This window comes from Phoxinus phoxinus (assembly GCF_949152265.1).
Source record: "Phoxinus phoxinus genome assembly, chromosome: 9".
Lineage (NCBI taxonomy): Eukaryota > Metazoa > Chordata > Actinopteri > Cypriniformes > Leuciscidae > Phoxinus > Phoxinus phoxinus.
In genome coordinates this window covers 10,019,310-10,032,239 of record NC_136884.1, presented here as the reverse complement: position 1 = coordinate 10,032,239, position 12,930 = coordinate 10,019,310, and the positions used below count along the sequence as shown (strand labels likewise).

At 38.4% G+C, this 12,930-nt stretch overlaps 1 protein-coding gene across 1 annotated transcript in view; it reads left to right on the top strand.

Annotated features, from left to right (window-relative positions):
- Positions 1 to 12,930, top strand: part of plxna4 (plexin A4) — a 201,332-nt gene that overhangs the window by 128,619 nt on the left and 59,783 nt on the right. The window contains exon 5 of the mRNA XM_079622819.1: positions 3,264 to 3,364. Within this exon, the coding sequence (XP_079478945.1) occupies positions 3,264 to 3,364 (101 nt within the window). The remainder of the gene's footprint in view (positions 1 to 3,263; positions 3,365 to 12,930) is intronic.

Sequence of the window (12,930 nt, the reverse complement as noted above, 5' to 3'; positions counted from 1 at the left end):
GTAATATCTAGAGATGTGAATATATTGATTTAGGCCAATAATGATCCAGAATAACCTAAGCAACACCCTACAAACCACACAGAACACCTTAGCAGCATTGCAATGTCCTGGCAAACACATAAGCACTGTGGTGGCAGGTTTTGAACAGGCACACACTATTCTTCAGAAAATGTAAAAAATCTCATATTATCAAGCATTATTATTAAAATAGAGGTGTGCGGACAGATGGCTCTGCTTCTGCCCTAAAAATAGCCTACTGTTCACAACATGTGATGATGGGGTTTATGCCTAGCTGACTGAAGTATGTATTAACACACACACACACACACACACACACACACACACATCCATACTCACACATGAGATTATAAATTTAATCTGTGGGTTGCTTTCTTATTAATTTCAGAGATTTATATCAGTCATGTGTGCCTGTTGCATACAGATCTGATGCTTTGTGAAAGCTCTTGCCTTCACAAACTGTGATCACACACACACACACACACACACACACACACACACACACACACACACACACACTTCCACAAGCGCAACAAGCTCTTTCATAAATAGGAAGGAAGCCCGTCGTATCAGAGGGGAGAATTTCACGGGCGGCTCCTAAACCCTTATCATTTTCTAAAGGTAATGAGAGTCAATCTCCCTCTCTGCTCACTAAGGCCTAACCTGCAGTCTCTCAGGCCCCCTATGCTAAGGCAGGCGCTCTATCACAATACCTGATAATTTACCTCTTCATAGCTGTGAAATGGAGGAAGGGAATTCAGGTGTGCAGCCGGGGAGTGACGGGGGGCTTTGTGGTGGCACCGAGACCAGCTGACAGGCATCGTGTGTGCGTGACAAGAGAGAAATGACTTTTCTCCTGGATTTAGAACCACAGACGCAGCAGCGAGATCGAGCCATCTGGAGCACTCTTCCAAAGGATGCCCTCTTTCAGTCGCAACCTCCTGGTCTCTCTTTTTCACCCCCTGCTTTTATGCTCTTTATCTTTCTCTAATAGCTGTACATGTAACTATCCATATAAAGGCATTCAGAGGACTGCATTTTCTTTCTTTCTCTCATTATTTTGGAAAAGTCTCTATTTACTGCAAATCCCAGTCAGAATGTTCTTGCAAAAGCCTGGGATGGAGAAATGAGAGGGCAACATTAGATACTGTTCAAATGGGCTTTTAGACAGCAGAGCCTATTGAGAGAGATTTCACATCATCTTGTTTTTTTATGAAATCTAAAGTATAAAAAGGCCCGTTCAAAGCTAACTCAGCATTTATTAATGTGTAATCTCTTTTTGTTAAAGAACATAACGTGATGTAATTACTAGGATGATTTTTAATAAATATTTTTCAGGATGAGAATGTTTACATTCAGCTCATGCTTTTGTCTGCAAATTAAAGTAATACATGTAGTTCACCCACAAATTAAAATTCTTTCATCAATCATTACGTTCATATTTAAAACACAAATGAAGATGTTTTTAATGAAACCAAAAAGATATTTGTTTCTCCATTGAAAGTCCATTCCACCAAAAATGATGCTTCCAAAATGTCATGGAGACACTGTAAACGTAATCCATATGAATCGAGCAGTTTAATCCAAGTCTTCTAATGAGACACGATCACTTTATATGATGATCAGATTGAACATTTATGCTTTTATTCACATACTTTGAAGATAAACTAAAGTATTATTTGGAACAATATGTGGGTGAGTAATTTATGACAACATTTATTTTTATTTTTAGGTGAACTATCCCTTTAATTCGAAGGGGAGTCTTTTGTTGTTTAACAAACCCTTTTCCAAAATTGCCCATTTTGACTGTGTGCCCAATAGGATTAAAAAAAAAAAATGTCTCTCTCTTTTCCTAGCTCCCAATCTTGGCGGGGTTACCATGTAATTTTATTCATGTAATTTATTTCCATTGTGCCAAATACCCAAATTCTCATGAGTGGCCACGGCACTTTGCAGTGGTCAAAAGAGATTTTCAAAATCATTTGTTCTCCTTGAACACTCTGAGATGTCAGTTGTAACATTCAATTACATCAGGTGCTTTCTGTAAAAAAGCAGTGGATAATTCGGTCTGGAAATTTCTCCTGGGTAGTTTGGAAAAACATTGACAAAATCGCCCCATGAAGGTTGAAATAACCTCACATATCACCTCTCAAAACGGTTACCACCCAAATAGGCGTTATGACGGTCTTCATTTAGTATTTCTCTATTGTTTTGAACTTGTCATGTGTCCAAATCATTTCACGGAAATGTAGCTGAGATATCTGTAAGAATGTTCCAGAAAGAGAGAGAGTTTGACGCAGCTACACATTGATGGATAAGCACTGACACCAGAAGAGCGACACACTTAAAAATGAGCCATGATTTACTGTGACTGGTCATTCGGCTCTTATAAATGTTATAGTCAAATCTTCTCAATCTGAAAACGCAGTCTCACTCTCAAGCCTGATTGAAATGGGGGGCAAAAGGCCCATTTCTTTCTTTTTTTTAAAACGCCACTGTGGTGAGGCCAGTAATGTCATCTGTCATTCACCCAGCCTGACCGCTCTGGACCTATCAGCTGTCATCTAAGCTGTGATTGACAGTAGTCATCCACCAGTGACAAGTTATCAATCAAAGCAAAAGAAAGCTGAGGGCTCCAGGCCGTAGCCATGGAGACAGAGATGGCAGAGGGTCCTCGCCTTCACTGCTCTTACGTACTATGTGTATTTCAGTGCAGATTTCTCCTTCGGTTCGACTCAGTTCGGTATGTTTCCCATCGGTGCCACAGCGCCTCTCCAGTTCTCAAGTGTTAATTGGCTGTAAATGGTTAGATGCTTTAGCTGGAGTTGACATCCCAGGATGAGCTCTCTTGGCACATCCTTATCCCGCTGTGTGACAAAATGCCATGTTTATCGAATGGTTGTCTTCTAATGATTTGGGTTTTTTTTCTTTTCAGTCTTTCTGCATTCAAGTTTAAGCTGTTATCAGTTGTATCATGAAATATATATATATATATTTATTTATATAATGCTCAGCAGAATATATTTTTCTAATGAACACAAAACCCTGGGAGAGGTTATTACATCCACACATTTCAGTGAGTGACCAGAAGGTTCAATGAGATTTGACAGTATGAACCTTGGCGATGAGACAGTTGAGTTGAGTCCACCTTTAATGTTGTAGTCAGTGTGAACAACTTAAGAGAGCCATAAATGAATCAAAGTCTCACTCCACACCTAACCTAACCTCTCTCTGTCTGTCTCCAGCTGACCCATGTCCCAGTGGAGGCCTGCGAGCAGTATTCGTCCTGCAACGAGTGTCTGGGTTCTGGAGATCCTCACTGTGGCTGGTGTGTCCTCCATAGCATGTGAGTACAACCCTCCTGCAAAACACTCTGTCCTGCACACCTAAATCCAGACAAACTCCCTGGAGATTATAAAAAGGGAGTATGTGTACTAGATATTAAAGCAATTAAACAGGACAAGATTTAAGGTTTTGATACTTATTGATACTTTCTTACATATGTTCTCATTTAGAGTAAGTCAAGTAAGTCACATTCAAGTAATTGTGTGGCATTAGAGTTTGGAAACAGCTTTCTTTATCACCAATCACACATTTCCCACTAATGGATCTCAGACACGTGCACACACATGGATACACGTAAACACACATACTGATAGATAGCCCACCTTTCCACCCACTGTGTACAACGTGAGGGTGATGGATGCTTCAGGCTCTCAAGGGATGACCACATTTCCCACTCCACTGTAAATTGAAAATTGGATTCTTGTCCTCTTTTGAGGACCCCAGAGGAGTGTGTTTGTGCGGGTAGTCTGTGTGTGGCATGGCTATCTCAATCTTTCACTCAGCTCCATATTCTACAACGTCTAGGTCTTAAAACATCACATTGCCGGTGCCACTAAGGAGCGACAGGGCCAGAGAAGGTCTGGCGGACATTTGCTGTGTTTCAGACCAAGAGCAACGTTACCCTCTTAAGTGCAGAGAGTGAGGGGAAGTAAAGAGATATGTAGAGATTCTGGGGCTATCGCTCTCTGTCTCTCTCAGGGCTTTTGAGTGCACTAGACTCGACAGGGGCCATGGGCATGGCGTTTGCCACATGGCTTCCCAAGGTCGCGCATGCTTAAAATCTCACACTCTTCTGTCTCTCACTCTCTCGCTCTCATTCTCTCTTGCTCCCTCTTGCTTTTGTAAAAGTGAGAGCTGCTTCAGTGCTGGACAGTGAGACCGGTGGTCAAATGGCCTGTGCATGTATCATTTCCTCCCGAGACTTTTGATAGTTTCAGTCTTGAGCTTTGCTGCTGAACACCAGCTCTAAAGCATTCCTGATCCAGCTGATGTTCATAGAATGAATACAGGTGAATTGAGCCATTTTGTCATTTTTGTAGTGAACATGATAGCGCTTTATTTATTTTTGTTTTATTTAGCAATTTAGCAATTTGTTTAAATAATTGTATATCTTTAATTGTTTTTATATAAATAATTGTATTGTATTTATCCATTTAGCATTTTATTTAGCAATTTGTTCATGGTATTTAAATCACATAATTATTTTTTTTTATTAGCCATTTATTTATAAAGCCATTTATTTAGCCATTAAGTAATTTTAGCCGTTTAGTTATTTATTTAGCCATTTATTTATTTATTTTAATTTATCATTATTCTTGTTTAATTTTTTTTTTAAGACATCATGGAGCAATTGTATGTCCTTTGCAGTGTCCAAAGAACACTTTGGCAATGGCTTAAGAAGAGTTTTAGATCACGTCCTGTATTCATACCGTAGCTATAGGCTGATCAACCGGCTATGATTGTACATGAAGGAAAGAGGTCATTTGTGACTGAAAACTGTGCAATGAGAGAGCTGGCTCTTTCTCTCTTTCACTCTGTCATTTCTCTCTGTCCTCTGGCAGCAGAAACAGTGTCAAGTGTACACGGGACACAATGCTAATAAAAACAGCAGCAGTTTGTTGTTTAGCCTCAGGTGATAGAAGGGCCAGCTCTCGCAGGAGGTCTTTATGTTGGTTGGCAACACAACATGTATGGCTGCATCTGCAGAGGCAAGCCCTCGGTTCCATTCAGGGCTGTGTCACTACTTATTTTAGTCTTTCACTGCATTTTTCACATTATGCATCACCATCCCATTCGCCTCTTCTGTGTTTTTCATTACTTTCTTACAGCACTCAGTCCTCTCTCTCTTTCTCCTCTTTTCTCATGGCCTTATGCCCAGAGAAAGTGAACAGCACCGCTCTCTGATGGAGTCAGGCAATCCGACCTGGCCTCCCCGGGTCCCCGGCTGATTGATTGCCCTGGAGTTTACCTTTCCCATCCTCTCCTCCCCTGCATACTTAACCAGGGTCCCTGTAACATGAGTCCTGCCCAGTGAAGGCTCTCTCATGCCAGGCTTGACTCTTGTCAGCACTCCCTGTATTTTTCTGCTGTAATCTACCTGTTTTTCATTGGTAAAGATGGTTAAAGCAGCATATCTTAACACTGATATGCCACAAAGAGATTATCTGTCTTGTAACTGTAATAGTAACTGTATTGTGGTCTTTTTAATAAGAGATGAAAGTCTTCGTAAACAGATCAATAGAAAAGTGCAGAGATCAGATGGACTGCACTGTCAAACTATTACTAAATACAACAATAGTAGCATATAAATAATACTAAAGTAACACTGGTTCTTCCTCTTGATAAATTAAGCACTTTTGTGAGTTGTTTGATGTTTAAAGGTCATGCACGAAACTGGAAAATAAGTGAAAAATGTCTCTAATCTTCAAGATGTTTGGAAAGGACACAAAAGCAGTTGTCATCTTAGGTATTTCTACCCGATTTGAGCTTAATTTTTCACTTTTGTCTGCGTAATTCATGATTATGATGAATTAACCAAGTAAATGTTTTCAATGTTTTCAATGAGAATTATAATTAATTATAATTGGCTAATTTTGCTAATCTAAGTAGACTGTAGCTCTGTCTCTGCTAACTCATAAAATTACTCTTCCTCTATGGAGAAAATCCCAGTTACCATAGTTACCCATGGGTTTCAAGAGAGCAAAATGTAGAGTAATATCTGGCTATTTATGAGAAGAAAAACACTCTTAAAAGTTTTTGTGTGACTTTGCCACGTCAAATGAAGCAAAAGAAGAAGAAAAACTACAATCTAACATAAATAGTCGTCAAGCACCAAATTCCCAGTAAGTTTGCTTAGAAACAGGAGATTTGAGGTATCATACATGTCTGTAGCAAAACCACTGGGGCATCAGTTTAACACTAGGGTTAGAGGTTTGTTCAAATCCCACAAGGAAGTCGTTAGCTCTCTTTCCTGTCTATGAATCTCTCATGAATGTTCTAACACATCAAATTGTATAAAATAGTCTAATGGCACAAAGCAACGGAGGGCTGTTTTGTGTTAAGTGAGGTCAATATGTTGGCCAGCAGAGCATAAATATAGTAATCTAGACTGGTGGAGAGCTGAACTCTGTGATGAGACGGATCACTCCAGTCCTCCAGAGAGATGCAAAAGTCAACAGAGTTCCACACAATCACCAGAGAGAGAAGGAAAACAACACTCTGAAGGGATGGATGGATGGCTGGGCTTATTTGTTCGACCCACACTTCTATTGATCATGGAGAAAATGGAGCAGAGGGGTTAAGGGTCAGGGGGTCCATTTGATAGGGTGTGTGTGTGTGTGTAAACCACTTGGGGAGATTGTGTGACACTAAATTAACAATGCATTAACTCAATTTCAGGATGCTTGGCTCTGACCTTCAGTTTGTAGACTGAATCACCACGCAACCCCTCAGACCTTTTCTACAGACCTTTTACTGGTCTTAGTGAACAGTGTAAACTATTTTCTGAAAGTTTAAACACAAGGGTTCTAACTAATTGACTCACAAGCCTTTGCCTCATTGCATCTTTCATTTAAATGTGAGAGGTGTAAGACAAACCTGAGGCAACAACAACACCTTTAAAATATATTTTACTTTGAGACTGTCTGATTGAATAGCATGAGAGAACAGAAAGATATCTGTGAGTTGCTGCTTAGTTTAAGAGCCTCTCTGAAAGTTTGTTGTTCCCAATCAACCTTCAGATAACCTCCCCTCTCGCTGTCAACACAGGAGCAAAGCCGCCCGCTCCAGACTCCTGTTTACCCAAAAGATCTCCAGAAGAGTCTGTTAGTCTTGGAAAACAGGACAAGAGAGGCAAAAATCAATAACTCTGGGAGAGGGGGAGGGTGCTCCTGAAGTTTAAATGTTCAGATGTGTAATTTATGAAGCGGCTTGTTTACTTGTTAAGCTTTAATTTTTATCCATCTGATCCCTCTCTGACCCTTTAACTTGAAAATGATGAATTATTCATGTTTAAGAAGTGTTTTTTTTATGTGAGAAAAGACAATTAAAATGGATGTGTGTATATATATATATATATATATATATATATATATATATATATATATATATATATATATATATATATAGTATACACACATTTTAATTGTCTTTTCTCACACATATGTGTGTGTGCATTTTTACACTATTATTGATTTTGTCTATACTATAAATAAATTAGTGAAAAAGTAAAAATAAACGTTCAGTTTATTTAAAAAGAAAAAGTGCCGTTATAATCAGTATAGTATTTTGTGAATAAAGGCCATTTACATTCTGTCTATCTAAAGCCTATAGTATTCATTTAATTGTATAATCCCAGATTGAGTGGAAAATGTGTTCACCACAATTTAACAACATTACATCCATCCTTGACGATCACACTAGTTCCCGAGGGCTGCAATGAATAACTCCCCTGACTGCTTTACAAATGTCGTGGAAACATTGGCAGAATGTTTCGCAGGCAGTCGTTTTGCACGGGGTGTAAATGAGCAGCGATTGTGATGCTTTGGAATGGCGCGGAGACGGATAGGCTGTAAATCATAATTAAGACAGAGAAAATAAGGCTGTCATATTTCTGTCTCTCTTTCCGAAGAAGGCTGACAGGCAGAGATTGCAGCTGATTGACAAAGATGCAAATTTACACTCCATTATAATATCTTTATGTATCTTTATTAGGATGGGTATGAGATGGATATTATTTTGGGGCCAGTGAAGAATATCAATATGTCTATCCAACATTATCTTTGACAGCCTGTTACTGTGGCTTTATGAGAGACGAGATAATTGTTTAAAACTGTAATGATCATGTGTCCTTCCGAGACAAACTTTACAGATGGCATCCACGGGTAACTAGTGTTTTATTTATTTTTTTATTGTATATTTTTTGTATTTTATTTTTTTATAGCTTTTTTATTTTAGCTGAAGCTTAGGGTTCTATCAATTTTGGTATGTAATTGGCCAGCGTTGATTCTCCCTGATATCTGAACTCATATGGGACCGTTGCGAAATGCTTTCCCTTCTCGTCCAGAACTTGTGTTTGTGTGGCTGCACTGGGAGAGGTTTTAAAGCAGTTCTCTTTGATCCGATGTACTGTGTGTGTGTGTGTGTGTGTGTGTGTGTGTGTGTGTGTGTGTGTGTGTGTGTGTGTGTGTGTGTGTGTGTGTGTGTGTGTGTTTGTTTGTTTAATGCTAAGGCTTTGTTTATGCCACTAGAAGAGCCTCTCCCCAGCGCCAGCAGGACCTTCCCCAGCTTTCTGTTCTAATGTGAGATGAGAGAAGAAGCTATCATTGTCTTTCCGAGGACAGTGTTATTGTCTGTGCAGAAGTCTATCACAGGAAAGGATAATGTGGTGACATTCTTTAACTCTGGCGTGATGCTGAAGGAATGATGTTGAATGATGCTGAAGAAAAACTGACTAGTATTATTATGAGACATACAGTATATATGATAAATATATGTGACCCTGGACCACAAAACCAGTCATAAGTCGCACTGGTATATTTGTGGCAATAAAACATTGTATGGGCATACAAAACATTGTATGGGTCAAAATTATCGATTTTTCTTTTATGCCAAAAATCATCAGGATATGAAGTAAAGATCATGATCCATGAAGATATTTTGTAAATTCCATACCTTAAATATATCAAAAGTGTATTTTTGTGAGTGGATGCAGCAAAATCGCCAACAGAAATTGACAATTTTAAAGGCGATTTTCTCAATATTTAGATTTTTTTGCACCCTCAGATTACAGATTTTAAAATAGTTGTATCTCAGCCAAATATATTGTCCTATCCTAACAAACCATACATCAATGGAAAGCTTATTTTTAAAAAAAATGTGTTTATTACCCATAAGACTGGTTTTGTGTCCAGGGTCACATATGAGACTATTATGAAATGTGTGGGTCAAAATGAGATCACAATTGTAATAAAAATTCTGTACCCACATTCCACATTACCTCAGAATGTTGAAAATTTGCAGACATGTTCATGACCCTAAATGAGAAGAAGTCTCACAATTTCAAGAAAAACATTCTAGGACATAGGAGCCCAATCCTGTTCCTGGAGATCTGCCTACCTACAGAGTTCAGATCCAGCCAGGATCCTGCACACCCGCCTGCAATCATCAAGTGCTCCTGAAGATCTTAATTAGCTGGTTCAGTTGTGTTTGATCAGGGTTGGAGCTGAACTTTGCAAGAAGGTAGATCTCCAGGAACAGGATTGGGCACCCCTGTTCTACTATAGGGTAACCAGTATTTCTGACTCAAAATGTGTTGTGGGTCTAATTGACCTGAAACATAAGATATTTTTTTATTCATACTAAGTAGCTACAGCACTTTTTCATGGTATTTCTAAAGTGATGTAGACAATGTATCCTTAGTGCATTCCACTATTGAAAGGATTGAAAGCGTCAAGTCAGTCCTGGGTTGTTTTGGACCCAAAACACGCACACCCCCTTCTGTGCCCAGTGAAGAATGGTGTCTCCCCAGGGGAGCAGGACCGGCTCTGTCGCCCCTGGCGTTGAGTTCCTGAAGAGCCTGGGAGGAGTTTGCGGCTGGCTGAGGGAAAGGAACATGCTCCAAAATTGACGGAAGCATCAGGACAGAACTACAGACACCCTCTGTCATGAGATCTCTCGGAAAGCAGGCAGTCCTACACGACTCAACCTATCCCTCACTGTCACCTTGCTGTCACCAGAGAAAGAGCAGGAGACAGAGAGGGAGAATGCAAAGGGGAGAGGGTGTAGAAGACAGCAAGAGGGGTGGCCTGTCCTGGTGTGACAGAGCGTGAACTAGACATGGAGACAGACACACCTGAGAGAGAAAGTGAGAGAGTGCGCAGGCAGTGATTGAAAAGACAGGAAATAGGAAAGTTAAATCAAAAATAAAAATTCTGTCATTGTGTATCAAACGTCATCTTTACAAACCGCATTACTGACCTTCTTCCATGAAAACAAAAAGTGGATTTGAAATGTAAAAAAAAAAAAAAACTTTATTTTTGAATATCGTGCAAAAGTTCATTTATTTCAGTAATTCACCTTAAAAGGTGAAACTAATATATTATATAGACTCATTACATGCAAAGTGAGATATTTCAAGCCTTTATTTGTTATAATTGATGATTCTGGCTTACAGCTTATGAAAAGCCCAAATTCAAAATTAGAATATTGTGAAAAGGTTTTCATAAGCTGGCTTGAAAATATCTAACTTTGCTTGTAATGAGTCTATATAATGTATTAGTTTCACCTTTAAGTTGAATTATTGGAATAAATGAACTTTTGCACGATATTCAAATGTTTCGAGTTTCACCTGTATATACTGAGTGATAGTAATTAAGGCGAGACACTACAGGTGAATAGGGAAATATTTGTAACTAGCAGATATCACCATGAAACTTTCCCAGTTGATTACCTACATTAAGATGAGAAAAAAATGAATTACAAGTTTTCTGTAATTTATTGTTTAAATATGCAAATTAGGCATTATCTAATTAAATATGCGCTAATTTGCCTATATTTTAAAAAACGAAATCTCAGAATTGGATAAAGCCAGGTTCAAAATTATTTTTTCATTGTGTTCACATATTAGATGGGAAAAAAAATACAGAGGGATTTATGGATATCTACTTTTGTTATCCTGTAAAACAGAATATACTGTCAATAGCCTTAAAATTTTTATTTTCGCCATGTTTTTTGGAATAAAATGTTATATAAATCAGGCTAGGAATAATATATTTACAAATCCCTCTGTAATTGTCTTCATAATATAACTAGGTACAAGACTGGAAAGTTTGGTGTGTATAGGTGCTACTGAAGAGGAGATTTCGGACTTGGAGTATGAGAGAAAAGTCATTTTGAGAAAAAGGCATTTAAAGATTTGTAATGTAAAAAATCATACTTTTTTAGTGAAAACAACTATTTACTGACACAATATCTTATCAAATCATTAGCAACAACAATACAAACGACCTAAATCACATCAAAACTTATAAACACAGCATTTATGGCCTTCAACTGAGCAGAAAAACAGTCAAAAACACACATCTGAGTGTCAGAGCGCGTCACGTGATGCATCTGAACGAATCAGGTTGTCAGACATTGACATCAGCCAATGAGATTTCGCTTTTAGGGTTAAATGCCCATTTTACTTTCACGATTGGTTACTGATTAAAAGGAAATGACCATATTTGGATCCGACAGCATTGTTCAGAAGAGAGAGAGCTTTCCAGACGTGTGCGTGATTAAAGGAAGAACACAGAGATCGCGGAGCAGCGCGTTGATTTAGAACGGCAACTTTTGTTGAATTTCAGAGAAATCTACTGACGCAAATAGACAAAGTGTAGTAAAATAAAGACCTAAATGTGTATTTTGGACTTTTTTTCACCACAAGTCTGAAAGAAAACATGTTATTGAAGACAAATAGCCCAAAATCTCAAAATTGACCAGTGAAAAAAAAAAAACGATGTTTTTGCCTGCCGTGTCTCGCCTTAACAACATGTACTTACTATAGGGTTAGATGTAGGGTTTGGTTTAGGGTTAGTTGCATGTGATATGCATAATTTACTGTTATTAATACAGTAAGTACATTAAAATAACTTGAGCACATTTTAGTATGCTAAACTTCTGGAAAAACTAACTTGTTAGGTAAAACTGGATTATTTTAATTAACATAAGCTAATGAAAATGTGTTAAGTTAGTAGAATTGCTACTTTTAGCTAGTTACTTCCAAAAACTGTCCGATCATGCTGGGTCTCAGTACACCTCAAATTACAAATGTTCCAAATTATTTGAGGTCTACAATAACCTTTCTGAGCTCCTACTGTCACAGTGTGATAAAGCAACTAAAAAACTGCTGTAAAATGTGCTTCTAAATTTATCTTGAGAGATTTTCATTTCATGAATGTCCATGTGTTTGAATGGTCTATAATAGTGTGGGAATAAATACAGTGATTTATGGAGAGAACATTGTGTTCACTGCAGCAGGTGTACAGTTTGGAACCAGCACAGTATAGGATACAAAAAGACAGACAGTCCTGTGTTTGTCGTAGCCTAATTTTACACAGGTTTCAAATGTAATGCGTGTTTCACGCTTGCACAGACTCTTTTCCAAATAGCTCCAGAAATGTGTCAGTTCACAAACTCTTTTTGAAACTGCCATTCACCTTGCATTGGCACAGAAGAAATGTTTTCATAAATGTTGGAACAGATGAGATTGTTCTCTCTAATTAGAGTGACACATTGATTTTTCCTCTGGGCACAAGGGGACCTGTTGGGTCATTCTCTCAGGTGGCTGAAAAACCGCTTGTTTGCCCTTTGTGATAGAGGACAGATGCTCTATCTATAGCACCCACACTCTCAAGTTACTCTCCTTTCTTAGGTGGAGTCTTATTGAGTGTGACCTCTTTAAAATGCTTTGTATAACTTTGAAGACAAAGAGTCTAATTGTCCTCACATCCACTCTGCCTTTGTCTTTTCGGTCATTCTTAGAGGTCTACCGTGTTCTCGCATGTGTATTTCTTTCTGCTGAAA